Source organism: Anopheles ziemanni, chromosome 2 (genome assembly GCF_943734765.1).
Source record: "Anopheles ziemanni chromosome 2, idAnoZiCoDA_A2_x.2, whole genome shotgun sequence".
Lineage (NCBI taxonomy): Eukaryota > Metazoa > Arthropoda > Insecta > Diptera > Culicidae > Anopheles > Anopheles ziemanni.
The window spans coordinates 72,932,848-72,959,551 of record NC_080705.1 but is presented as its reverse complement, the minus strand read 5'-3'; the positions used below and the strand labels follow the sequence as shown (position 1 = coordinate 72,959,551).

General features: G+C 49.0%; 1 protein-coding gene across 1 annotated transcript in view; it reads right to left on the bottom strand.

The window, feature by feature from the left end:
* Positions 1–16,953, bottom strand: part of LOC131294294 (ecdysone-induced protein 74EF-like) — a 52,597-nt gene extending 35,644 nt beyond the window's left edge. The window contains exon 1 of the mRNA XM_058322341.1: positions 15,696–16,953. Within this exon, the coding sequence (XP_058178324.1) occupies positions 15,696–16,953 (1,258 nt within the window). The remainder of the gene's footprint in view (positions 1–15,695) is intronic.
* Positions 16,954–26,704: the final 9,751 nt, after the last annotated feature.

Here is a 26,704-nt window from a genome sequence, read left to right as displayed (position 1 = left end):
GACTGACTCGACGTCGGTCCATTTTGTTCCACTCAAAAACCTTAGCCCCAGAATGGTATCGGTTCTTAGTAACTGAGCTCATAGTCAACCAAACGTTTGGTTACCGGCACAAAGGCGGGACGAATGGATGGCGATTTAAATGGCCACTTTCTGGTGCGGGTGAAGACAGGTGTCACGAATGAAAACAAATTCAGAACGGGACCTCCCATGCAGGAAGTAAAGTTAGATTCAGAGACCGAGGAAAGAAGACTCAGACATAGGCATTTTGGGTGGTTGTTGCAGGGCGGCTTCAGGGGTCGATGGACGAGAAACAATTCTTTGTGATCTAAAGCGATCGAGATACGAGTACCAGCTGTCAGTATCTTCTAGTTATCCAACAAGTTACTCATAAGACGCACGTTCTATATCTCACCAAATGTATCTCATTCTTCAAGGAATAATACATTGTGTTCGATGTGTACCTTCCATCGAGAAGCTTCTAGTAAGATCTTGGAAGACGCTTGCTAGAAATTCCTACCAAATTCATTTCGTTGGCATTAGTAGGAAACTCTGAAGTACTGACGTAGTCCCGTGCGCTCAGGTTCAACACCTCGATCCGCTGCATATATGCATTTCTGACGCCGTGCGTGGTGTGCACTCGGGCCGCAAACACCGGCATGCGAATGCGTAGGAATATATGCGCACGGAAGTGTTCAGCCTAAAGCCAACACTCCCCCAAACCCCTCGCCTTCCTCAGGCAAACGCTCCTCCACACCCCAACTAAAGCTCAGTGTCGAGTGCGGCACGATTCGAACTCGTCGAGGGCCCGCATGCGAAGGTGGTGGAGTAGGAGAGGGGGAGGTTTTATTTTTAATGCTGCTACTAATGCATCATGTCCTACTTACCTCAATTTATTTTACTATTTTATTCACAACGCATACTACGTGCTTGGCGCACTGCAGCATATAGGGAGTAATAGTAAGAAAGGCAAATCGGCCCCACTCACAAACACTGGTACCAACCACCGTATGACTGCTTACATGTGTGCCGAATGTGTAAAAGCAAAAAAACACGGTGAAACAGTCCCTCAGGGACCGCGATATGCATCGCGAAATGTAGGGTGACCTTTCCCAACAGCGCCCAGAAGGGGGAAGCTCCCAAATTCCCAGCCCTTCGAATCAATGGACTGAGCCGAGCGTCCGCAACGCAATGACTAAGGGGGGTGGGGAGGTGATTATTCCATTCAGTTCTCATCTCAATGCACTCGCGTCTGTCATCGGGCGGTTTGGGGAGTTTGTCAAGAAGATGATGCTCGCAATAGGAGTACAGGGTCCGGTACGGTGCTGGCGTCTTGTCTCGCACTCTATCTATCTTGGCATCTCCACCGCGATGGGGGGAAGGGGGGACTGTGCATATGTGCATCGACGGCACACACACACACACACACACGCGTGTGTGCTCGGTACACAAATGGTTGAGGCCCGAGACGGCGATGCCTCCTAGTAGGAAATCGCGAGACGCAGGCGCACGAGGAAGTTTTTGCGCGCGTGCCGTTTCTGGGCCAAGGATGTGAGATGGCTGAGTTGGAATTTCCTGCCAGCCCAGTGGGCGGGTGCGGGTGTGTGAGTGTGTGGCACCCTCGCTAAACGACAGCCAGACGGAAATCGTTGCACGCGGACGCAGGATGGATGCATTGCAGATACCTGGGAGGTTTGATAGAATGTTCGACGATGTTTGAGGATGCACTCACGAGCAAAGTCACGAGTCTTCAGATGTTGCTTCGGTAGTGTTTATTGTTTTTCTACCCTCACAAAGAAACAAACCTGCAAACATGTGCGAATTAGAAGCTGCAAGAGCTGCTTGCTTCGCCACCACCAGCATGCCCCCTCCCCTCCCCTCTCACTGGAGTGGGTTTCCGATTTTATCTCACTAATGAAAACACATCGCTCATCAAGCGCGGTTGCGTCACGTCCGCGCCGTTATAACGTAATCGTCAACCCCGCGGGGCCTGGCGGGCAACGGCTTGACCGGGGTGAGCAGGAAGCGGTAGGTACGGTCTGGGGGTTCGTTACGAAGCGGAAGGTAATCCACCCCATTTACGACCACTTCCAACGGGGGGTTCGGCAGCGCAGAAGCGACGCCAGACGCCCGGTGTTTCGACGGCGTTTGGGAAAGGTTAAAGGTGTACGCGGGTTGTCGAAAAAATCGGGTCAACAAGGAGCGGGTCGGGCCGGTTTTTCTTTTCGCTGCTTCTGTTGTGTCTGAGTGAAAATGACATAACATTAGTCATCCGTATGACAACGATTTGTATCTTCCATCGGCATTCGGAAGCTCGTTAAACGCTGCGAATGAAAAGCAGCAAGTGAAGGTGAGGTAATTCCTACGAAACCAACGGCTGCTAGACTACTCAAAACCGGGAAAAATACTCTTCACTTTCGATTTCGTTCATTGCCAAATTTTCCCACCCAACGAACACGAGCATTCGGGGTGTTTTAAAATGAATTGCTGAGCAAATGAATTGAGCAAAATTCTTCTCCCTCCGCGAATCATTTCCCTTTCAACGGAACTGTCTGACATAATGCGCTGGCCAGATGGGCCCCGGTACCTATTGGTAGCTGTAAAATGTTCACTTACACTCGCTCAGGTGAGCTTGTGAAAAACGCAATATTTTTGTTTCGTTCGTGCATGCATTTCTCACCCTCCCCGAAAAATTTCGGTCAACGCGTTGTTTCTTTTTCCATTGGTATGTTCCATTTCGGAGCCTACTTCGCCCGTCCAGCCGCTTTTGGGCCGCTTTTGGGCTCGAGATCGCTTTAATCCTTCTCCGCTTTGCCTTCCCATTCTCGTCCGATGCCTTTCACCGTCCTTCTCGCGCGTGTAGTTTGTTTAATGGCCATTATGTACACTTTAAAATTTAAATTACCCACTCGCGCTCGCTCTTTGCGCCTCTTCCCGAACGAATCTACGAACGAAACCAAAAAGAAGATAAAAAAGCAACCCCACTCGTGAGGGTGGTAACCCCTTCACCGCCCCCTGCACTTCTTCTGGCAGTGGAAGTGGATCTTCATTCCGCCCCTAGATCGTAACGCATGCGAAATCATGTTGCCACGATCGTGTGCGAATTATACGGCCCGAGTGAAGAGTATTTGTCTGTGTGAGACGTCGGTCTGGGGGGGGGGGAGTGAGCGATGGAACGAGGGGGCCTACAAATTCCACCACAACCGCATTGACCCAGAAAAGATGCTGTGGGGCCGTCTGCTTCCCCAGGCCCCGTTTGGCGCTTCGGTTCCTCGTCCACGATCACACGATCGTCGGATCTGTGATGATCGCGACGCGAGTGGTGAGTTTGAGTGCGCGTATGTGTGCGCGTGTGTTTGTGTAAGGAAGAATCCCCTGCACGCCCCCCCCCCCCTCTCCTCCCTTCCCCGGGTTATGTCCAATTCTCCACGGAACAGATTGTGGTCGAATAATTTCACCGCGCCGTCTCCATTCCAATTTCCCTTTTTAATAGCAACTTGGGAGAAAAGGGAAAAGGAAAGGGTGGGTAGGGAGGGAGGGAGAGTCGTCTAACATGAACATTTTTGACACTTGGTGTTTCTCGCGTCATCTTTGACGTATGGTAAATCTTATTTTTTTTGCTCAATAAATCGTCCCGAATGATTAGATAATAGTTGATAATATATGGCGTCTTCCCTGGGAAACAGCCTGCGGGATGGTGGATTAAAATTTGCGCAAAGAAACCGAGAGTGAACGAACAGAACTCAGCAGGAAAGAGGAAGCTCACCACCCCACCCCTTGCCAGTTGCGCCATGGGTTCGGCAGGGAAACCATAAACCATAAAGTCTTTCCGAAAACAAAAAATAGCCACCTCATACCTCAAGACGGTTGACGACTGTGGCATCCGGCTGTTCGGGGGTTTAATAAATGTTGCCGAATTTCGTTCGTTCGGGAGTTGTAATCCCCTTTCCTTCCTCTCTCTTCGTGAATCCACGGCGTGTGAAGTAGCATGCTTATGTAACATTCGACGGGATTCCGGCCGATTTTCCCGACCGTATGACTCACAAACCCGCCGACGGTTAGTTATGTTTCTTTCTCTCTCTCTCTTCTCCCACTCTCGATCGCGTAAATGTATTTAGTTGGATGGTCGCCGAACCGTGGGGGATCCGTTGTTTAGAAACACCGCGAGCGAAAAGCAGAAGCTCACCGACCGACCGATCGCCTCCGGTCCGCCAGTTCCCAATTTGGAGGAAGTTGCGAAATGGTTACGCCGCCGGGCGTTTTCCGGTTGCCCACCCCGTTCCGTTCGGTTACGTGCGCTTTTTCCCTCATATCATGAACGGTGGAAGGGTGGTTTATAGTATCTCACATACGCACGCGAGAGAAAGAAAGAGAGACGACCGAAAAATGAAACATGTTGTGAATGTGATGTGTGCGTTACTCGCAGCAATCAAATGACAAACGTGTATGGGCATCTCCTTTGGCCATTTCGTTGGCAACCAAGGGATTGTCCGAGGAAAGGGCTGGGGTTCAATTATGTAACGCCGGTGGAAGTGTCTCTGTGGCACCAAAATGGGACCAAACGATTGAGGTGTTGAGAATGTACTTATAAGGAGGATATTTTTGAGACGACGGCAGTTAGACTTTTAGGAAAACATTCCACAGAAAAAAGGGTTAGATGAATGCGTAAGTAATTATTGAAAAAAAGTGTAGTAACATTGTACAAAAATACCAGCTTCGGGCTCGATGACGCGGAACGGTCACGAGAAAGATTAGAATTTTTTTCTCCAGGATTCTTGCGACCGCACAATCGTAAATACCAAATATAAATATAAACCAAGCAAGGGAAAGAAAAAAGGTGGGGGGGAGGGAGAGTGCCATAAATTTACACTGATTCCGTTTCGGCGACATTGCGTCAAACAGCTGAGTTCGACCGAGATCGCTTGGCACGAGATCGTGCGCCGCTGGAATCAATTCCCGCTCCGAAATAGAGAAGCATAAAACCATCCCCCCATCGGCACATCCGTCGGAACGCCGGGCCCGAAGAACCGCATCATGCTGACCATCGACACAGACACAAACACACAGAGCAAACCGCCACAACCGGTTCCGAAATGAGCGGATGGGAGCGAAGCGGTCCGTCGGTCGCGACTATGGCATATTGCGACAGTTTGAATGAATGATGCAAATTTCCGCTTCAGAAATGATTATTCGCCAGCCGCGGGCCGTATTGGCCAGCGCGAGCCATTGCTCCCCCCGAGCTCCGGTCGCCCCCTCCCCCGTCCCCCACCACCCTGTGGCTGAGCCCTAATCTCCGCGCTGGGGCCACCCGTCCTTTATCCGCTCGGAAGGGAAGGAGCATTTGCGTATGGTACGATAAGCGTGTGTGGAACAAGCAAAAAACAAGCGCCGCTCGGGGGATATGACGGTAGCTGGGACACGGGTTTCCATCATTCATGCGAAACCTTTGCGCAACTCTCTGTACGCCCGGAACGTCCGGGGAAAAACCCATGATGACTGCCAGGCCAGACCTCTGGCTTACGCAAAACGATCGCACCGGTAAGGATGACGTTTACCGGCTCGTGAAGAAACAGTAAACAGCATAAACAGCTCTCACCGGCCATTGTTGTTGAAAAATTGATCCCCGGAATGAGTGACAAAAAGAACTTGGCTATTAACAGCGATCGTTAATATTTGCTGGCACACAGTTACGACATTCTTAGGCACGGGTGCATCGAATCGGCAATAGAGGCCCGTTTGCAACGGGTGTTTGTTTTAATTCCTCCGTCACCGAGAACGCCTTGCATATCGATATGCTTCTCCCGATCCGGTTGCGATCCTTAGCGTTGACAAACCTCTTCAAAGCACGACCGTTTCAAACCGTTTCGCAAACCGGAGTGTGTGTGTGTTTGGAAAATTTTACGACCTTTCAGGACACCGAAAAACGGAACGCAAAACCCCGGCCCAAACCGGGAAAAAGGCCGTAAAATTGCATCCAGTTCAACCCCCGGGTGCCGAGGGTGCGTCTTGAGGGAGAGAGGGAGAGAGAGAATGCTGCACCGTGCGCAGCTTCGTACTTGAATGTGCGCTTTCCACGCCTGAAGTGGGTCATAAAAAGAACCATATTAAAACTCCCTTATCGATCCGACCAGAACGAGGGGGTTGAAGGTGAACGATGTGTTTTACGGGACGCATATAGGTTCGTTGGTTTTTAATCGCAGCCGAAGATTTCCCCGCGTATGCACACACGAAGGTTCTCAAGGATGTCTACGGCTGTGGACGACATTTTACGACATTTTTCCACCGAACTCGTTGTCGTTGTTCAGTGTTTTCGTTTTAAAATAAATCTCCAATTTTGATTTACGAGCTTCGGAAAATAGTTTTCAACTGTTTCTGAAGAGTTAAATATTTAAGAAAAAAAAAAGCCAGAACACCTCAACTTTCCCAAACAGTTGTATGCTTCAACGCTGGCGGTAGTTAAAAGAGAGAAACACGATGTTATGGTCGTAAAAATGTCTTGTGACATAAAACCGATCGCAAGGAGATGCCAGATACAATGATTTCTTCCAAGAACGACAGTGTCCTTTTTTTAATGTGTATCTGGCGTGTAACTACTTTCTCCCGTGACGCCAGAATTGTAATTACCGGAAACGAATTTTGCGCCACTTTTCGTAATCCCCGCCATCCCTTCGGCGCCCGCCATTAGGGTAGCGGATCCGGCTCGGAACAATTTAATCAATGCATGTGGCTAGTCGTAAAATATGTTTATCTTTCACTTTATCTCTCACATTCAGCTCATCCAACATTCAGTGGCGGATGCTGCCCTAAGGCCATTCATTGTCGAGTTTAATATTTATGGCCAGCAAGCAGCGGCCTGCCCAGGTTCCAGGGCCGAAGCGGATTGCAGTTAGCCGGAATCGCTCCACGCAAGCATTTGGGAAAATCCTTTCCGCTTTTCTTTTCCTGCCCGCCGCCGGGTTCCAGGAGGCGAAACCACTTTCCGCCGCCGAGCGGTCCACATACATTTCCGGCGTGGAAAAAGTTTGGCACCGCAAGGCTTCCATCCTCGGGGCTATCCCCGAGTCGAATAAAAACCTGACAAGAAAATGCCGTAAAGCTCGTACATGGAAACGTCTTGCTCAAGCCCACACCTACATACAAACACACACACACAGAGGCGAAGCCCCGTCGTCGGGACATGTTCATGGAAAGTAAGTTGATGCGTGGCAGATCTCGCAGGATTTACCGGCACGGTCCGGAGTTGATAAATGGCTTAAGTTTTCGGCAGGCTTTTAAGGGCCAGTTTCGGTTAGGGTTGGGTGTGGAAATTTTCTTTGCTCCCAAAAATCTCCATAGGCTAACGGAACGATGTGAAATTCATCAAACTTTGCAATTCAAACCTATGTTCTGCAATGGAATGGAAAATATAATCTTTTTTCGAACACTGAGTAAGTAAAAACATCCTCCCTTTCCACGGTTGACACAAATGAACAAATAGCCGTTCAAAATGTCTGGAGAAAAAAGTGCCCTAAATACTTTTACGAATTCTCGAGTTTTCCGGCGTCTCAAACCAAATCTCAGTTGTGCACACACTAGACCTATGAAAAAGGTTCCAAGTACGTTCCCCTTAATGATCGAAAAACCAACGTGGAATGCTCTCATGGCGAGACTTCCAGCGGAATCTAGTGGAGTGACCTACTTCTAATGCAAAATATTTACTTTATTCTACGTGCAGGTTGGTTTCGATCGTGCCATGACAGAGTGGTGTATTCTAAAAATTCGGGAAAATGTCTTCCCGTGTTGTCGCGGAACGGAAAAGTGGAACAGCGTACACAGAACGTTCGAATGACTGTACATTTGTTTGTACTTGAAAGCTGGCAGAATTGATAAAGATACTGATAGAATTGACATGAGTAAGGAATTGGAAATAGAAGAGTGCAATAGGACCATGACCTACTTATTCTATTTTTATTTTTGTAATGCTAACAGAGTGTGTTTTCGGGATTTCAGAGAAGTGGTTGCATTGGAACCGATTGTCAGTACAATCAACACGAATTGTTCAACGAAGGGTGTTTGTGAAGACAGATTCTTATTTTTCCACGAGGATGACCGAGGATAGGACAGGATCAACTATTTACTGAAGCGGTTATTGCCATTTAGGACCTGATACTTAGCGCCAGCTCGACGACAAAACCAAAGGCAATAGAGCAAAAGAAAACAAGCGATCGTATGGTGGTGGTGAGTTGGTAAATAATTCACCCAACCAGCAAACAGACGATTTTCTCCAACCTAAACGCACGTCACCACTGACGGCTGCCAGGAAAACCGCGGACAAAAATGCACTTGCAGCGATGGCGGACCGCGGCGTTAATCGCTTCTGCACAGACCCGACACACACACACACACACGAGCGCAGAGTCACGACCGTTAGTAGACGATCAACTCCTTCTCACCATCGATCACGATTACTTCTTTCTCTCTCTCTCTAACCCCCTTCCGGCGCAGGGCGCGGGGTAAATTGTTATTATTTGTTTGCGTTTAAAGTTAAACAACCTTGTCCTGAATTGTTTTTATTAGCGCGGTTAAAAAGACTTATTATATAAGCACGCGGCGCGACGACGTTTTGACGTGACGTGGAGTGTTTATACTGCCGGAGTCGGTTGGCGCGGATAATGCGAACAAAGCGATCGATCAACGTCGATCGGTGATCGGAATACCTTCGGTACGAAATGTCACCCGGTGAAGAGGATAGATTTTCGCGCGCTTCACGAGAAAAATACTTTCTCTACGTCAGTGCGGCGCCATGGGAAGTGTTTCATTCATTCATTCATTCAAGGGACTTTAATTTACGATGAAATGCAGTTGAGTTTACTAAGACGCCGCGATCACTCACTTCTAACATAGTCCAACGTTCCTTCGCGTGTACTTTATGTCAGTTCGATGCGGTATCATTCTCTCCGGTCGGGTCGGAAATGTCAACCAGTTTTCCATCCCTCCTCCTGTATATGCTTTTCTGACACAGTCGTCAGTCGCTTTGTCGGCGGTGTCTGTAGCAAACGTAGTATGGGTATGGTGTCTTGTCTCCATCCGATGTCTGCGAAAACAATTAACACCTGTTCTAGCTAGATTCAAGTGATGCCGAGCCTCTCATGTAGGAGATCATCTCTCATGGTTTCATCACGCACCGTGTAGGGTGCATTTTGATACAAGCGATGTTAGAATTGAGCCGCAATGAAATTACTGGATGAAATAAAATCTCGCAAGAAATGTTTCCCTCAAATAAGTCATTCCAACCTGCCGAATAATGGAAAAAAAACTACAACTAATGAAAACTATTTGATCCATAAACGGCTTTACGATGTAAAAGTGGATAAAATAATTAGTTGTTTAGTTGAAACCTTCTTTTATTGCATGTTTAGTTTTTGTTTGAAATGCAGATAATTCAACCGTCAATTTACAAACACATAAAAATACAAGTTTTCAGGTCAAACACTACGTTTGGAACGTTAAAAGAACACCTATTGCATCCCTCCCGATATTTGGCCTCTGCCACGTCCCCTCGTCTCGCTCCCATCGGATGCCAAATTTCCCCTCTTGCACGTAGAGCAAAAACCTTGGTATGGAGTTGTTTTTCTCATCCACCCACGTCGAGCGGAGGCCCTCGGACCGGCGTAACCTAATTGTAAAAAAACACGTCCGATCGTTTTGTGGTCAGCCTTCGCCACAACGCCAAATCCCCGCCGGAGCACGTCCGAGGTCCGGTGATCTTGCATCGGAACCGATCGGAACTATCGATGGTGGTTGGGTTTTATTTTCGCGTTCACCTCACTCCCGGACACGTTCCTCTCGTTCCAATCGTTTGCATGATTTTCAATCAAAAGTGTTTAAATTGATATAAAAACAAAGGTAGAACATCTTACCTTAGTAGTCTTCGACATCATGGATCTGTATCAAATCGCAATCTCAAATCTCGTTCTGTTAAGCTACTTGAGAGATAAAAATTTCCCCGATGATTTCGACGGCTTTGCCAAGCTCTTACCATCAGGTTTCCACCGAGCCCGGGAACCTACGTGAGGGGAAAACATTTCACCCAAAGCGTGCGATTAGCGATTTCAAACACGTAGTACGCACACGCTGACGTTCGACGGTAATTTTCGTCGAGTCCGAGCCACACAAACTTTTCCCTTACGTTGGGCTTTTATAAAACTGGCGCAGAATCGATGGCGAGCGCAACGGGTGTGAAGAAAGTGAGAAAATATAAGGAGCCCATAAGGAGACGAACGAAGGCACGCGAGTCCAGCGTGGAAGTAAGTCGGAAAGGAAAAACCAAGAAAGTAAGGCAGGTCATGGTCGCTGGGTACTGTTTAACATAAAAATGAAACGCATGCGATTCGCGGGGAATTGCTGGAAGGGGGGAAGGGAGAAAGAGAGGGGTAGCATTTGGCTTGCCGCTTGCCAAATGAGGGAAAAATTGAGACCCACAAAGGTGCTGGGAAGCATCTTCAAGATGGCGTCAATTCGATGATTGTCGTCATAACCTAAGGCGTTGTTTTTGAATTTGAAATCGGCTTCAATATCAAATTTTGCAGCATGTTGTGAAATAATCACTGCCACCGAATCCAGTTTGATCAAGTGAGTTTTGCAAAACACTGTCGTACGAAAACAATGCGGAAAGCAAAGTGACGTTGACAAATTTTCAAGGATCGGATATTTGTTCTGAATAAAAAAGAGTCCTCGTCCCACAAGCTGTTCAAACCGAGCCGACCGCATCAATCTGCAAAGCAGGGCACGATCGAGGTACAAATAGATGTTGTTCCGTTCGAAGCACCTGTTGGAATAAACGTAACGCTAGGTTTACCGCACGAAGTGCTCATGCAAAACCCACGTGATGTTTGCGCTGGAGGTTATCTACCTGAAAGAGTTTTTTACTGAAATTGTTTTGTTTGACCGTTGTTTTAATATTGTTGTTTGGTTGCTTGCACATCTCCTGCTTAGCCAATATCTTGACGACTCTTGTTGGTCTCTAACGCGTCGCCAACGATTAGCCGAAGGCGGCCCAAAACGGTTAACCCAAATTCTCGCCGCCTTGAGGCGGAAAAATGGGCCACCGCAAACCGAGCATGTCTAATCGTTTTTCACCGAAATTTTTACCACCAATTAACGACGCACCGCCGTCGTTCTAAAGCTTAATTTTTACTTCTCGTGCCAGCGAGTTTGAATTATGATCGTCGACCAGCGGCGACCAGCTTCGGATTTTTTTTAATGGTTTTTCCGCGCTCCCGCGGGCATTCGGCGGTCGGATGCCGGAAGGACCGTCTCTGGGAGAGGCGGAACCCGGGCGGAAAACAAGAATCTAAACGATGCACAAACATCGCAAATTCGTAAAGCAATAATTCTGTTGGCCGCGATCGCGATCGGCACAAATAACAAACCCGGTTTCGATAAGGGAACGATGGCCGGCACGGGAAAGTGAGGTCAGCACTTGGGTTTTCGCTCGCAGAAAGAACGATGGGAAAAGCACCATTACCTCACCGGGTGGTGGTGATTAACCTTGCACTTTTCATAAACCATTTCTCGCGTGCATAACTTTCGGCACCGTTGGGTGTTTTTTTTTTGTGCTCCTTTCTTCCACTTCTTTGTACTGATCGTCGACGTCCAAAAACACCCAACCACCCAATAGGTTGGTCGTATTTCAAATGTGCACTCTCTTGCTAAGATTGCACTGTTTTTATTCTACCTCATCCTGCGAGAGCTAGCAACCAAACACGAGTGAAAGGAAGAAAAATATATCCTACAGCACAGTGGAAGACAAAATTGTTGCTGCCAAAACACGGCGGTTCGCTATTAGATAACGGTGGTTAAAAATAGATTCTCGTTTCTGCAACTGCATTGTCCGTTCGGGTCGCTAAGGGGGGGCAACCAGAGCGGGAGGACGCTAAAAATCGCTTCCCCATCCCGAAAAACATAAATTGTCGAATTTTGCATGTGCTGTTTGGCGCAGTTTGCAGGGATCGCCGCATCAATCACCAAAAGGAGACAACGCGGTGTTGTTTGTTCGAGAAAATTACCCCCCAGTGAGTAAGACCCGGTGAGGTCATTACCGAATTCAGATGAACTCTACTAAAACCACTTATTAAAGAGAAATAATCAGGATATACGTTAAAACATCCCAACAACATTGTTAAAATGTCAATCTGAAGCACTTTCGAAGAAAGTCAATCGATTTGGTTAAAATATCAAACATTAAGATGGGTCTTACGACACCAGGAAGCTGTTGGTTGGACCAGGGCCGGAGCGAAGCCGGGATCGACGTAACACATCAACAGAGGCCGTAATGAAAAAGGCCTTGAACTTGAAACGATGGTACAATCTTCGGGTTCATGTTCCGAGCACGCTCTCGCTCGCGCATTTACAGTTTCGGTTCGCGGACCGCTGGGCGTTTCTTTTCCTCCTCCTCGGTTTCACCCTGTTTTGAGGACGGAGCGCGGGGGGCACGAAATGCGCACGGAGAGAGGATCGTTTAGTCGCACTTCCCACATCTGGTGCGCGCACACACAACCTCACGAGGGGGGAGGGAGCATCATAACCGGACATTGGCGCAGCATCAGCGTGTTGCAACAGTAGAGTCTTTTTGTGTGTTGGAATCTGCCGCGAGTTCGCGCAAAGAAAGTGGGATGAAGCTGGGGGTAGATAAAAAAGAAGCTAGCAAAAGAGAGAGAGGGAGAGAGAGAGAGAGAGAGAGAGAGAGAGAGAGAAGCAGAAAGAGAGGCTTTCTTTGGCCAGTTAAGACTGCCTCCGGTCGACCGCGGCGTACATTGGTGGATATGCTAATTTTAACACACAAACACCAGCAGTTCCAGTTTTCCGTCCGCTGAATCGAGCGTTGCCTTCGCGTTCTGCATCCCTTCGGTGTCAATGTCACTCCAGACTCTCCCCGCATACACCCCGACCAAAAAGGTGCGTGTGTGTATTTCTCTGCACACACATACACACACACACAGACGGGTGGGGATGCCTGGATTGAAGCGAATTCCCTCGGGCACGGTTTGTCACAACCCTGCTCGTGGTGCGCATCCGGGAGCAAGGAGGACCACCTCACGTCGGGCAACTCCGCTTCCGGCCGCGTGCAACCTTTCCCACCCTCCTCCCCCACCACCGCCCAGTGTGGATTGGCGCATCGCGGAAACGGGTTCGCGCAAGCCCACACAAACACGAGCGCATGCGCACTCGCGCCCGCACCGCTCCAGGCGAACCTGTTTCGCGGGATGAAGAATTCCCGGGATTCTACCGCGCGACCCCAACCCACCCCCTTTTCGGAACGCGATGGCAAGTGCGCTCGCCCCGGGAGAGAAAGAGAAAGGGACGCTGTAGTAAAGTGTGTTCCTTATCGCACGGGCACATCTTATCAATGTCGTGCAAGATTTTTACATAAACATCCTGCATTTTACTAAATTTGTTTTCGCTAAATGGAGCATCAGAACGGTGGGCAGCTTCCGGGAGGAAGGAAGGGCGGGGCGGAAGTGAAGTGTCCGAAATTTGGGAAACGCCGCTTTTAGAGGAGCGGCGTACGACGTACCTGTGAAAACAAATTCCGGCACCGTCCACCCGACGGGGATTAGCTCGGAAAAGTGCTGGTACAGATGGCGCCCCCGATGACCAACAACAACACACCCGCGCGTAGAGCGAGAGAGAGAGAGAGATGGAGAGAGGACAAATGGTTGTGTAATGCGTTGCCCAGTCTCCTACTGTCCTCTGATCGTGAATACAGCCGCGATCTTCATCCCGGTGTTCTCGCGCAAATGAACTGTGGCGCACATGATTATCGACTAGCTGTCACTTTGGAATGTGTGTTTTAACAGGGGGCCTTTGCTCTGATGTACGGTGTGCTGCGGTAGACATTTTGCTCGCCTTTCTCTCGCCACCACATGGCGGCGGTGTCGTAACTTTCTTTTTCATTTCCGCGAACGCACCGCAAACAGCGAAGGTCGGCCGATTCTAGCGAGAGGAATGCTGGCTTGGCAACGAGCACCTTGGCATGGAGCGAACAGGGTACTCGGTGGGGTTGCAAATCAATTTCCCAACGCCTCGTGAAAGGCCGGGAAATGATCATCCCCAGCGTGATAACGGAACGGCCTCAGGAACGTGTTTTCCCCGAGGGCACCTTCCGGTCAGGGGACAACAATGTTGCGTACGGTATCGATTTTCCACGTCACCTTCCGCTCGGGTAGCGAAAATGAAGCAACAAACCACACCGGAGCAGCTTATGCAAAAAGGAACACTACAGCCGGCCGGTGCGAAGGGTTACGCGATTTCCGTCGGTATCGATTTTTCGCCGGCGGAAGCTCTAAAAAGCGGTTGCGAAACGTTTACCGCTCACTTGGCCTACATCGGCCTGCTTTTTCCTGCGTGTGCTGTCATGGCGGAACCGAGCAGCTTCTACCAAGACAAGCAGCGAGATTCTGTCGTTGACGAGAAACGAACAACCCAAAGTGTGTATTTGGAAAACCGTAGCGGTCCGAATTACCGGAAAACGGGATTTCCCACTATCAGCTATCCAACAGGTATGCAAATGCAGATTTTGTGTGGAAGAAAGGTTTGAGTTTTGCCAAAAACTGGTTCCTGGTTCCAGAATGGCGTCAAAGGAAACGAATCATAAAGTTCCCCATCGCCTACCCGGTGTCAATGTCTTCTCCAGCTTACTGACGTCAATCGGACATTGGGACGCTCTTCTAAACCTGATGTCCAACGGGTCCAACTCGGTTGACGTAGTTTGGGAATCTTAAAACCACAAATTCTATTCTAAATCGTTAGGCTCAGACTCTAACGAAAGATTGAAAACATAGCTGAAACAAGGGCGCAAGAAATTACAAAATAACGAACTTGAACTAAACAATTGACGCTTATTGGCAGCTGCCAATATTTCAAACTCCATTCGCCGTATTGGAATGCCTCAGGCACCTCTTAGGAATGGTTTGCAATTGTGTATCCATGTGGTCCAATGAATTTCCTGGAGTTGTTTGTAGCGACAGTTCCTCGTTCTGTTTCCAGAGCGAAAAATCAATTCTCAATCAGGTCAGTCCCGGTGCAAAGCGGAACTGCCTTAGTTTTAACCGAGGGTTAGTTTCTCTCGCATGAGACCTCACTCCGTCGGCCGGAATCGTTGTGCTCCTGTTGACACGCCGTTCCTTGCCAATTTATATGCAAAAGAAACCCACTCCACAGCTAGCCAACGGAGGGAAGCAAAAAAAAAAAACCACTGTATCGATCATAACGGGCCAAGGGAACCCCTTTTTTTCTAACTTGCCGTTGACCCGTATTGAGCGTTCGGGCATTAATTTGAAGACTTCGATCGATGCCGCCATAGGACCGCACCACGCCCCAGCTTCCCGGGGACGTCTGGCCCGCTGTTTGCCACCGACTCGTGGGGTTCCTTCTTTAGGCAACAAATAAAGAAAACGGGTCCATTTGTGAAGAATTTTCAAAGGGGTCGATACCGCCTGGCAGAAGGACCCCTTTTGCGGACTGACCTAATTCCCATCGAAAACGGTCCAAGGTGGTGTAGGAAAGAAGTGGAAGGCAGGATGGTTTGCAATACAAGCGGATTTCCTCGTCTCAAACATCGTTTGTTCACCATGTGCTGCATTTTAAAGAGTTTAAAAGGCGAAGGGACATTGCATGGATGGCAAGAATTTTGCGCAAGTTCTGGATCTAAGACTTACGGTATCGTTTCATTAGACTCTTCTTATAAGCAGCGCTCTCTGGACCGCGGTTGTGATGTTCGGCGTAGTCCGGACCGGCCGAGTCGTCCGAATCTTCTGTCACGGAGCTGCTCCTGGGACGTCGCTTGATCTTCATCGAGAGATCCAGCGGTGCGTCCAGGTCCTCCTCTTCCTCTTCTTCCTCCTCGTCCTCCTCCTCCTCTTCCTCGGCGTCGTCTTCCTCCTCATTGTAGGGCCCAGCCTTGTACCTCCCGTCCGCCAGCCTTAGCCGGTCGGTTCGTTCCTCCCCGGCGACGACAGTCTTCCGGATCACCTCCGTCACCCTGGGAGCTGCGAGTTCCCCGGGGGCCTGATGGCTGGATTCGCTGTAGTCCGAATCCTCGTGGTCGGTGACCATGCGCCGTGGACTGCTCGAGTCGTGACTCGATCGGGCGTAGCTGCTGCCACTACCAGACTTGTGGTGTTGCCGGGCCGGACTGTGACGAAGGTGATGCAGATTGTGAGGATGATAGTGGCGATGCGTCGGGGAATCTCCACCCGGTCGCTCGGAGACATAGTCCCGGTAGGGACTCGTGCGCCTCACGGCTGCATAGTACCCCCTGGGGTGTTTCTCATCGTCCTCCTCGACATCCGCATCGTTGCCGGTTTCGGCCTCAATGTACTCCCGCCGGTCGGTGAGCTTCTCCTCTTCCTTGTAGTGGACCGGGCGCACAACGTCCACTTCCATGGCAGTGTCGGTCACCGACGAGCGGCGCCTGATGATCGGACAAGCACGTTCCTCCTTGAGGTAGCGGATGACATTGACGCGCTCCACCACCTGCTGCGGGACTTCCTTCCGTTCCTGCGGAGGTGTCCGGGGTCGGTCGACCGAAACCGACCGCGATCGGGACCGCGACCGGGATCTGGTTCTCGCGGGAATCTGAGAGTAGTCGACCACGGGTCTCGGCGAGTTTCGGGGAGAGGGTGATCGGGGCGACTCTTCCTGAGGCTCGCCCGATTCAGAGAAGGTTCGCGGTGAACGGGGACACTCCGACTCCGATTGATTCCGATGGTGCCGATGGTGGCGTAAGATGATTCGATCCGACTGCGCCGGATCAGCGTCTGCTGCGGGCGATACAGGAGTCAATGCTGTAGAGACGGGCACGGGAGGAGGCGTCGGTGTTTCCGAAGGAGCCGGTGGCGAGGGGGAAACGGTGCCAGGGCTGGCCGAGCTGCCCACGAACGCGTGGGACGGCGGAAGATGTTGTAACATCATCATGTTTGGCGTTTGGTTGGGTTTTTCGCGGAACTAATTCACACTCTACTCAACCCTCCGCACTCCACGGTCTAAGTCTAGGTTCTTCGGTAAATTATTCTATGGCGCACGGGATAACAGGTGAAATAAACACTACGAACTCTCTTCACCCAACATTTGCACTAGAAGCTCAACTATATATTTTCCTTGTTTTTCTACTAATCGGGAAGTAACGTTGCTTCCATAACAGCGGTACAATTGATCTATCACCATCTTCTCTCGGCGTTGCACGTGCCAGCAAAAGTCGGTTCGGCTGCGAAACCCATCGAATCGCGCCACGTCTCAATCAAAGGATCACCAAGCGGCACATCCACCATCAAGCAACGCTTTTCCGCTTCCCACAGTCCGCCTGTACAAATGCGCGACTTCCGAATTCTTTGCCAACACGCCGATTCTAAACCTTCCGCCTCCGCAAATACACTCCACACACTTTTACGTTTGATTATGCATTGTTGATAAACTACAATTTGCTCCACTCGGACGAAACATTCAAACTCCGGCCGCAAAATGGAAACACAGAACTTAAAGCATCTTTCTGTTTTGCTTTTCCACGTTGGCGTAAACACACCGAAAGGTAAGAAACTGAAATGTTTTACGTGTACCGCACGGGGTTGGCCGGTTGGACGTCACTTCAGCACAACAGTAATCTACACAACATTTGCACTAAATCGATTGAACTCGCGTGAGGTAGACACATCAGTTTATGTAGTTTGTTTGTTTGTTTGTTGGTTTATTTCTGGTTGGTACTATTTTGCTTGATTTAATTTATCTACACAGAAGTTTCTCGCATCCTTACGCACACAAGGATTTTTCCCTTGGGGTGTTGTTGTGCTCCCGATATCTGTTACTTTCACTTTCACTCCGCAAGGATACTTTTTTGATCTTTGCTGCAGGAGTAGGTGGGGGATTTGTGAACGATTTTCCACCAACGTTCAAACCACTAAGCAAACGAAAACGATAAGGCCGGAAATGCGTGCATAATAAAACTTGTGGCACTTAACATACACCGACACACACACACACACTTATTCTTACTCCAAGCAATTTCCCGGACCGGGTTCGGTGCGTTCGGGTTTGGAAAATGTCGGCAAAAACTCTCCAACTGATGGCGGCCGGCTGTTTTCCCTCGAGGTAGATAGAATGGCGCGGCCGGTCGGCAGGGTTTTCCACCACCGTGCGTATGCGTGTTTATGTGTACTTGCGTGAGATATGCGCAAGTTTAAAGAAAACAATTTTCACACTCTCCGGGAATGGAGTTCAGTTTTTCCGCCGTTGCTTTGCCCTCTGCCAGCACACTAGTGGTGGCGGTGTTGTACCGTTTTTCCCGGATCGCCGACCACGTTTTCCACCCTACCGGTGCGGGGTGGGGGAGGAGTTTATTTGCGGCCGGTTTGTGTGTAATTGAATTTCGGTCACCAAGGAAAGGGCCTCTTCTGGGGTGGAATGCACAGTTAAAACTTAAACTTTTCCTCACACACCCCCACAATCTATACACACACTGTAAGCAACACTGAAAACTTCCGCGGAACTGTTGGGCGGTGAACTTTTCCACCTTTCGCGGATGCACTTTTCCTGATCGGGTTGAATAGCGCGTGTTCGGGGCGGAACACTACTGCACACTACGAGTACGCTCGGCAGCGACACTGCGACTAGAGCACCCCGCGGTGACAATCTCGCGAACAAACTCGCGACGACTTCGACGACGACGACGACGGCGACGGCGACGGCGACGACGACGACGACGGGACGATATAAAACAAAACGCGTATTCACACGGCCCGTTCTTGAAGCGGAATGACGAAACGATACAAGAAATGACAGCTCTGGTGCTCCGACCTTCCTCTACTTTTTTTCTCGCTTTTCTTTTTCCCACCGCTGCTCGCCCGAGAGAGAGAGAGAGGGAGAAGATGGCCCAACCAACACAAAGGCGGTACGACTCGCCAATTCCGCGAGTGCCCGTGAGTTACCCCCGGCTGTTGCTCGATGCCGTGTGCGTACATGGGTGGATCGAAGGGCTGCGGGGACGATGCACGCGACGGAGAAAAAGCACGCAGGCACGCTGTGCAGTTTGGCCGAATGCGGCGAGGAGGGAGAAAAATCCTCACCACCACGCGAACCTACACCAACAGACTCTCGCTCTCGAGAGCGACACGGAAAGCGAAATTTGCCCGAGGCGCGAGCTCCGCCATTCCGATGCATCTCATCGCGGTTTCCCCTTCGCGGTTCTCAGAAACGCGCGGTGGAAGGGGCAGAGTGCAATCCCCGCATCGCACATTCACACTCACAAACACACCGCTAGGGGTGGCGCACGATGTTGTCGCGATTGTGCAACGCGAGTCCGTCTGCAGAGCCCCTCCCGGAGATGGGGAAACGGGGTGAAGGGTTGCATGGTGCATGGCGACGCGAGCAGAACGCGACGGCTCGTGAAATCGAAAGGAGAACTCACGGCCGAAGTCGAGCGAATCGGGCAAAAAACAACTCACTTCAAAAAAGGGGTCGCACTCACGCGCTCCTCTCACACACGCTCGCGGGTTTTGTGTGCGCGGGTGTTCCGCGAAAGAAAAGCGAAAACGCACCCCTTAGACACACACACACCCGGGGGTGAGAGAAAGAGACTTTTTTCTCTCCCGCTCACTGTTGCTCTCTTCTTCTCCCCGACGGTTCATCGTGCGTAGTTTTCCGAGCGAGCGGGAAAAGGACAGCGCGAAAACGGAAACGGAAACCAGAGCGAGCCGAAGCCGATGCGGGAAAAGGCAGGTCAGGCAGGCTTCGGTGCATTGGCGAAAAGGGTCTGCCCCCTTGCTCGGGAGTGCGGCGCACGAAGGGGTGGACGAGGGTAAAAGATGGCGCAGGGGTGACTAGACATCGCCATCATCACCATATGATCGGGCCAGCTTCTCGGAGTGCCTTCAGCGGGGGAAGAAGGGCGGCGAAGGGCAGTCTGTGTGGCGCATTCCGGTCGTCGTCTTCGTCGTCTCGCCGTCCCGTAAGCATCAGATCGGAAGCGCGTTGGTGTGCGACCGAATCGATGTAGTCATCGACCGACGATGACGATGACGATTGGAGAGCATTCTTGCTGCGCACACACATCGATCCTTGTCCGTGTGTTGCACAATGGCCATCCTTAGGAAGGATTCGGCGCAGGGCGAAAGGGAAGCAGTGCAATCGCTGAAGAAGGCGGAGGCTCGCCGCATCAGCGTGTGTGTGTGCAACCGTGTGAGCTCCTGTCACGAAAAAGGATCTCAGGTTCCCTATCGTTCTCGCTCTCACTCATTCTCTCCGAACGTTTCACTCGGCGTGTCCTTTTTTTCTGCTGCAGCGCGTTCATCGCTGTAAGTTTTCCATTATTTTCCTTCACCCTGCACAAAAGCAGGCGGGCACAACCACGGAAGCGAGGGCAGGAGTAAAAACGAATAATTATGTGATAAATGAATCATGCCGCGCGCGCGGTCTGTACACACTTTTACTTGCTAATTGCCTATCGACATGGCTTCTCGGTTCTGCTCGGTGGTCGGCGGGAAGTGAAAACGAAGAAAGTGCGAGACGGTAGCCGGCGATCGTTTTTTGTGCACTTGTGCAAAACACAAAATAGAAAAGTGGAAAACCCCTATCGCACCGGCCACCCGCGGCGATCTTGTGTCGATCGTGGGTGTGGGAAGCGTTGTGGGAACAATTGAAGGCGCAAGCATTTCCAGAATGGAGTACGGTTTTCAGAAGAACCTGTTACGCTGCGTTGTGCCAAGGAAAATGAAAAGAAATTAAAAAGTTGGGAAGGAAAGAGTTTTCACCATGCATTGCGATTTTATTTCCCTAGAAAGTGGGAGGTTAAACTAATTGTAAACTAAGTAATTTCTCTTAAATACTAAGCAAGAAATTCAAGCAAAAGAGTATTAATGGTCCTTTTATTGGAGTTCTGAACAATTATAAGCGAAATTAAACGATTAGTCCTTTTTCTATTTGAAAGTTTAAGTTTCACGATTCGCGATGTTGTGTTAAAAACATCAAATCTGCCAAATAAATTTAAATAATTTTGCCACAATAAAGAAAATTATAATGATGAAAAAAGGACAACAGGTATAAACACAGCTTTGGTAATAACCTGAAACTTCTAAATCCAGTCAGTATTACAATAAACATAAGCAATATGACGTAAAATCCGATATTTAACTGCTCTGGTTTTACTTGTTTTCTAAATTGTTAAATCACGGATGGTATCCCCAAAAGTAATCATATATGTGTTATTTTGTGGCCGAAATGTTTCCATCAACCTAAGGTTGTAACTGTTTGTTCGAGCAATATATTACTGACGGCAAGCCTTATCACGTTGAAAAGAATAAGAAAGAGCTCCATAAAACGCGCATAGTGCTAGTCAACATGTGACTAGCCAAAGGCTTTTACTTGGGAAATCTAAGAAGATCACACACAATGGCTTAATGAAATTATCAGATATGTTTGAAAAGAGAATGCCAACATCAAATACTTTTAAAGTCAGAACTACTGAATGAACAAAAAAGGTTTAAAATCGCATCCGTTTCGGTCGGGAAGTGGCGAGAATTAAATAAACCTCCCTAGTCAAACGTACGGAAGTAGTTTGGACATATTGTTGGTAATTAGAAGGTTTCCGTTTGTCGCAAATTATTTTGCTCGCGGTAAACCAAACACCACTACCTCTTGGTAAAGACACAAATACGCCAAACTCGGTAGGGCAAGTATTCCGGAAAGTGTCGGAGTAAAAGAAAGGCAACGGAGAATTGGCGTCTGAAACGAACCATTGACTAAGGGAGGGCAGAAACGGGGTTGAGGGTAAAGGTATGCATTCTCAAACAGAACGGAAAAACAACCCCTACCGCGGTGGGTGGGTGGTGGGAGAAACACGCGCGATAATGCGACATTGTTGGTGACGCTATTGCATCGGTCTGTCATCGGCAGTTCTGCGCCTTTGCTTTTCCGTTGTGCATCGCGTGCAATCACGTGTCGTTTCCGCCTCGGTCCAGGGGGAAGGGGTGGCCGCCAGCAATGGAGGGTCGTGTTGACGCGTAGGAAGTCATCAAGCGTCCCAAAACAAGAAAATCGACTGAATGCGGTGTGGGGGAAGCGAAAAACGATCGAAACCTCCCACCGAGAAGCATTCGTTTCCGTTTGGTTTGCATTTTCGTCTACGGCAGTCACCGCTCGGGAATGGAATACTTCGTTTGATTTTTACTATTTGCTTGCAAACACCAGCTCAACACAATGTTTTCCTTTGCGGAAGAGACTCAGCCGCCAAATTATCTGTTTGCCATACCGCCATCAAAACAAACACAGCGTTTGCAATGTTCGAAAGTTAAATTGCTTCCTCTTGGGAGACGAAAAACAAAAACAAGAGACTAGAATTCAAATCTGAAAGCCAATTAGCGATGCCGAATCTAGCCGGAGCTCAACGTCTGGGCCGCGGCTAGTTTGCCACCGAGCGGCGATGTGATGTCGTTTTTTCTTTCAATTCAGCTGATTTTGAATAAATTCATTCAGCGCCCGGTTCGCGCACGCATCGTTCCCAGGCTAGAGATAGGGACATAAATCATGCGTGAATTTCGAGCATGTCTGACCCAGATTCTCGATCCCGTGCAACGTTCTGCGCCGGAGAGGAGACTTACGGAATGTCTCGGTCGGCGGTTCGCGACGAAAAGACAACGCAACGGACATGGCGTGGAATTTCGAGCCCACAAGCAAACGTCTCATAACGGGCAATTAAGTGTGAGCGAGCGAAATCCCGGACGGATTTTGACGTGGAGACACCTTTTTATCAAAGTCCCTGCTCCCGGCGTGAGTCATACTAGAGTTCCAACCCCTGGCTTACGTTTGTCATCGTGGATGTCCTATCGTGGACGGGTTTCGTTATATATGAAATCTGACACGGTGAGAAGGTATGGGAATTTCGTGGCGCAAAAAGTGCCGACAATTACGCTGGAAACAAAACAGTGCGCCGTGGACAACGTGAGGGAAAGACGACCGAGCGGCAGGGGTGAGTTTTCCACGTACCAGACGACATACACGTTGATTTCCACCATGACGGTTGGAGACGACAACGATGACGTCTTAGCGTTTTATTAATACAGAGAGCAGACTTACCAAGAACCTCGTAAGACACGCAGTAAACAGGTGCAGGCTTACCTGTAAAAAAGAGAGGGAAAAAGGAAAATTGTGAGTTTTCTTTCGTAGCAATGGCATATTTTGGATATGACCTCTTTTGAAGTCTATTCCCGTCATTTTGTGAAGCGTTTTGGTGGTTCAATCACAAGTTTAAGGAACGATAAATTAAGTTACGATACTACTCCAAAACGCGAGTAGTGGCTCCGGTGCAGCAAGGGGAGGGATTTCCCGGGAAGTTATACAGGTCAACGGCCACTGGCCATGTTTCTACATTGTCTCAGAGCGCCGTTTCCATGCGGCTTCCTCGAACATGGCAACACCAAGTTCGATGACAACGTGTTTCACAAGCTGTCATACATTATTCTTGAGCACGTAACATTAGATTCAGTTGTCTTTCCAGTTGTTTGGCAACTTCTTGTTACGACAGCTAAGGTGAGCAGTGTTGCCTGCACACCATTATGTTTCCACACGGTGGAGTGTATCGAGGTACTCATAGTAACTTCGATCGAGGTGTGATAGAATACATTCAACCTAAAATAGTACCAAAGAAAAAGAATTCACTTGGTAGGAAAACATATTTCGAAACTTGGTATTTGGTTTTGAAGATGGAGTCCTAAATCTTTGGTATCATTCTCCTCGTCTTCTTTTGTAGTTTTTATGTCAGCATGTCGTGTATTTGAATACAGATTTCCTATTTCCAAATAGGTTCCGTAAATGCGACGCTTAGATTGGACTTAGAGCAAAGCACGATCTGTTCCTAACTTCTGACAATCTCTCACCGGAAAGCGGTCAGTTCTGACATACTAATGTGGCATAATGATGGACGATCGGGTTACTCACTACTGCAAGGAAAGTACAGGCTCGCACCATAACAAATAATGAACGAAAAAATTAGTGCTCTGCGTTGTATCTCCGCGAAATATTTTATTCTCAACGTCCACGACTCGTGGATGGGAAGTTTTGTCTGGCCTGGCTTAGTCGGTCTAAGTATGCAAACCTCAGCATCGGAGCGGAGACCACCAGCCTCGGTCCCGCCTGGTTCACATCCACCGATCCGGAAGTGTCAACTGTCCGACGGCTCGGTGCGAAAGAATGACGCAAAACAAAAGGTCCGTCTCGGTGGTCGCGTCGGGTTTTTCTTTTCTATTTCCCGCGACGACAAATCACAACATCTTCTCGGCGTTTGGCCACGGCCAGGCTGGTCGGTCGACGAGTGACGATGAGTGTTTTTCTTTTTCGTGCACGCCATCCCGTGTCACGCCCGTGTGGCAGGCTCGCGGGAAACACCTCGGTGTGTGATTTAGTGGGAAGCTGCTTAAGCCCTCGCGAATCCATCCCAGCACCCGGCGAAGATGGCGGACGGAGTGATTAAGAATCCCGCCCGCCGTGGAATCGCGGGTGGGTGGGAGCATGTGGGGGGCTGTATTTGTTGGCTGTATTTTTAAAGTCATTATTCACCGAACAAATCTATGTGCTGTTATGTGCGGAACGGGTTAGTGAACCTGTTGACAGCTAATCAGTACGCGTAGGGTTGGTTTTTATTTTTCGGTTCGGATAATGTTTTGTTTTTAAACCCCCGTTCCGGCTGCAGCATAAAACGCGCGCTGTCGTCATGAGGTCAACGCTCATGGTGGACACATTTTTTCGTACTTGTTTCGTTCCATCTAGGGAGCGGTTTGGAGGAAACATTACGTTTTTTCCTAGCCACGATTCGGAGCATTCCAAACGATTCAGCATCTTCCGTATTTATTTTGACACATCTTGGGTTAATTGTTCCATTGTTGATCAATATGAGGACGGAGTGTCGAAATCACCTGACATTGTGGTCACTATCATGAAACGTTTGGAAAATTCCAACCACGCACCAAGGGAGTGGAAGTCTTATAAATATAATAAATTCCATGAAAACCCGAAATACCACATATTTTACCCTCGATTAGGCTGATTGAATACACCCATCGGTTTGCATAGGCTATTTGAGCAGCTCGAAGGCATAAAAAGTACCTTTTTTCTGTCACGCTGACATCTGTGAAGCCAGAACCATTATGTAGGCTGCAGTAAAGTGTAAAAGTTTACATAGGTTTTCTGGTATTTTAATCTCGGAGTCTAAATAATTGCCAATGGACAAAATTTAATTTCACAATATTGGTTCGAGATAATTGTAAGAAACTTCTGTTCATCAAAAATAGACGACTCCTCTTCGTCGAATAAGAGGCAGCAATTGTGTGGTCATCGGGACCGATCAAACTACAAGAGACTTCTTTTGCATAGCAAAGCACCAGAAAAAAGGACTGTTTGAAGATGTTACTCTCCTTCGGACGTTTTGCTGCAGGGCAGCCTCGGAACGCGTGCGTAATTTGTGTCTTGTTTTCATACGCAGCCAAACAAACCGAAGGCGCCTTCGCTTTGTATCTCGCAACCCTTCGAGAAGGGCAGTCTTGGGTAGGCAATTTGTTGGTTTTTGTCTTGTACGCAGAACATTCCACGGCGGAAGACGAATCAACCAACCATTAGGAGTCAGTGTCCTGTCCCAGTTTCTCAGTACTTGTTCGTGTGTTTAAAGGTTTTTAGGGTGAATTCGAAAGTACACGTACCACGCTGTACCAAGTTGCCGGGTCTGTTCGCCCTGGAACGTCGGTGGAATGTGCTCGACTCGTTTGGTGCAACGAACGTAAAATTCTATTTCCTGCAAGCCTCTGATGTAACTTCCTTTGGTTGTCTTGTTTTGTTGGCATAGCGTTCGTTAACATCACTGCTTTCGTATTTAAAGTTAAAATAGATCTCTTAAACGGCAAAACCGTATTTTAGAGAGTTAATCTAAGCAATATTATTTTGAAGCCCACTACAAATGAAGCCTTGCAAGCACTTCCTGTCTAATGAACTTTTTTTTAATGCATGTAACCTCGAAGGAAGTGGAAGTTGTTACTTTCCTCGGTGTCGGCCACGTTTAGCCATCAGTTCTAGTGAGCTAGGTCAGTTATGAACCCAGCGATTGGGCGACACGTAGCGCTCGCCTGTTACCTAACGCGTGTCCAAAACGAAACAGTCATTCGCCACGTTAGAACGCAACAATCGTACCATTGCGTCGTCTTCTTTTCATTTAACCTACCCTCAAAAACTATTCTGAGGTGTAACAAGGCGAACGTTTACCAAAGATAAACTCCCTCACCTTCAGCACGGACCGTTCTGAAGATCCTACCCTCATGTTTAATCTACTTTTGCGTAACATGGCGCGCACTTTGGAGCCGTTTTTGGCCGTTTTTAGTTTTTGCCATTTTCCACAAGTTTTCCCTCGGCTCGCAAGTGCAAGCGCCCATGCGACAGTCGGGCCAACACATCGCGGATGGTACGTTGATCCACGGTGGCATTATTTAATAGGCCTCGGTCAGCGCGCGGCCGTCGTTTCACCAGTGCGCACAGTTTCCGTGCCCGTGCCTTACGTGTGTTTGTTCGAAAGGGATTGCGCTATTTATAAACAGAACGAACCTGACCCTTTCCCGTTCGCCAACGCGCACGTTCTTCCACCTCGCACGGTGCTGGCTCGACGAGCCGTTCTCGGACGTCTCCGTGGCGCAAGAGGCGCGAG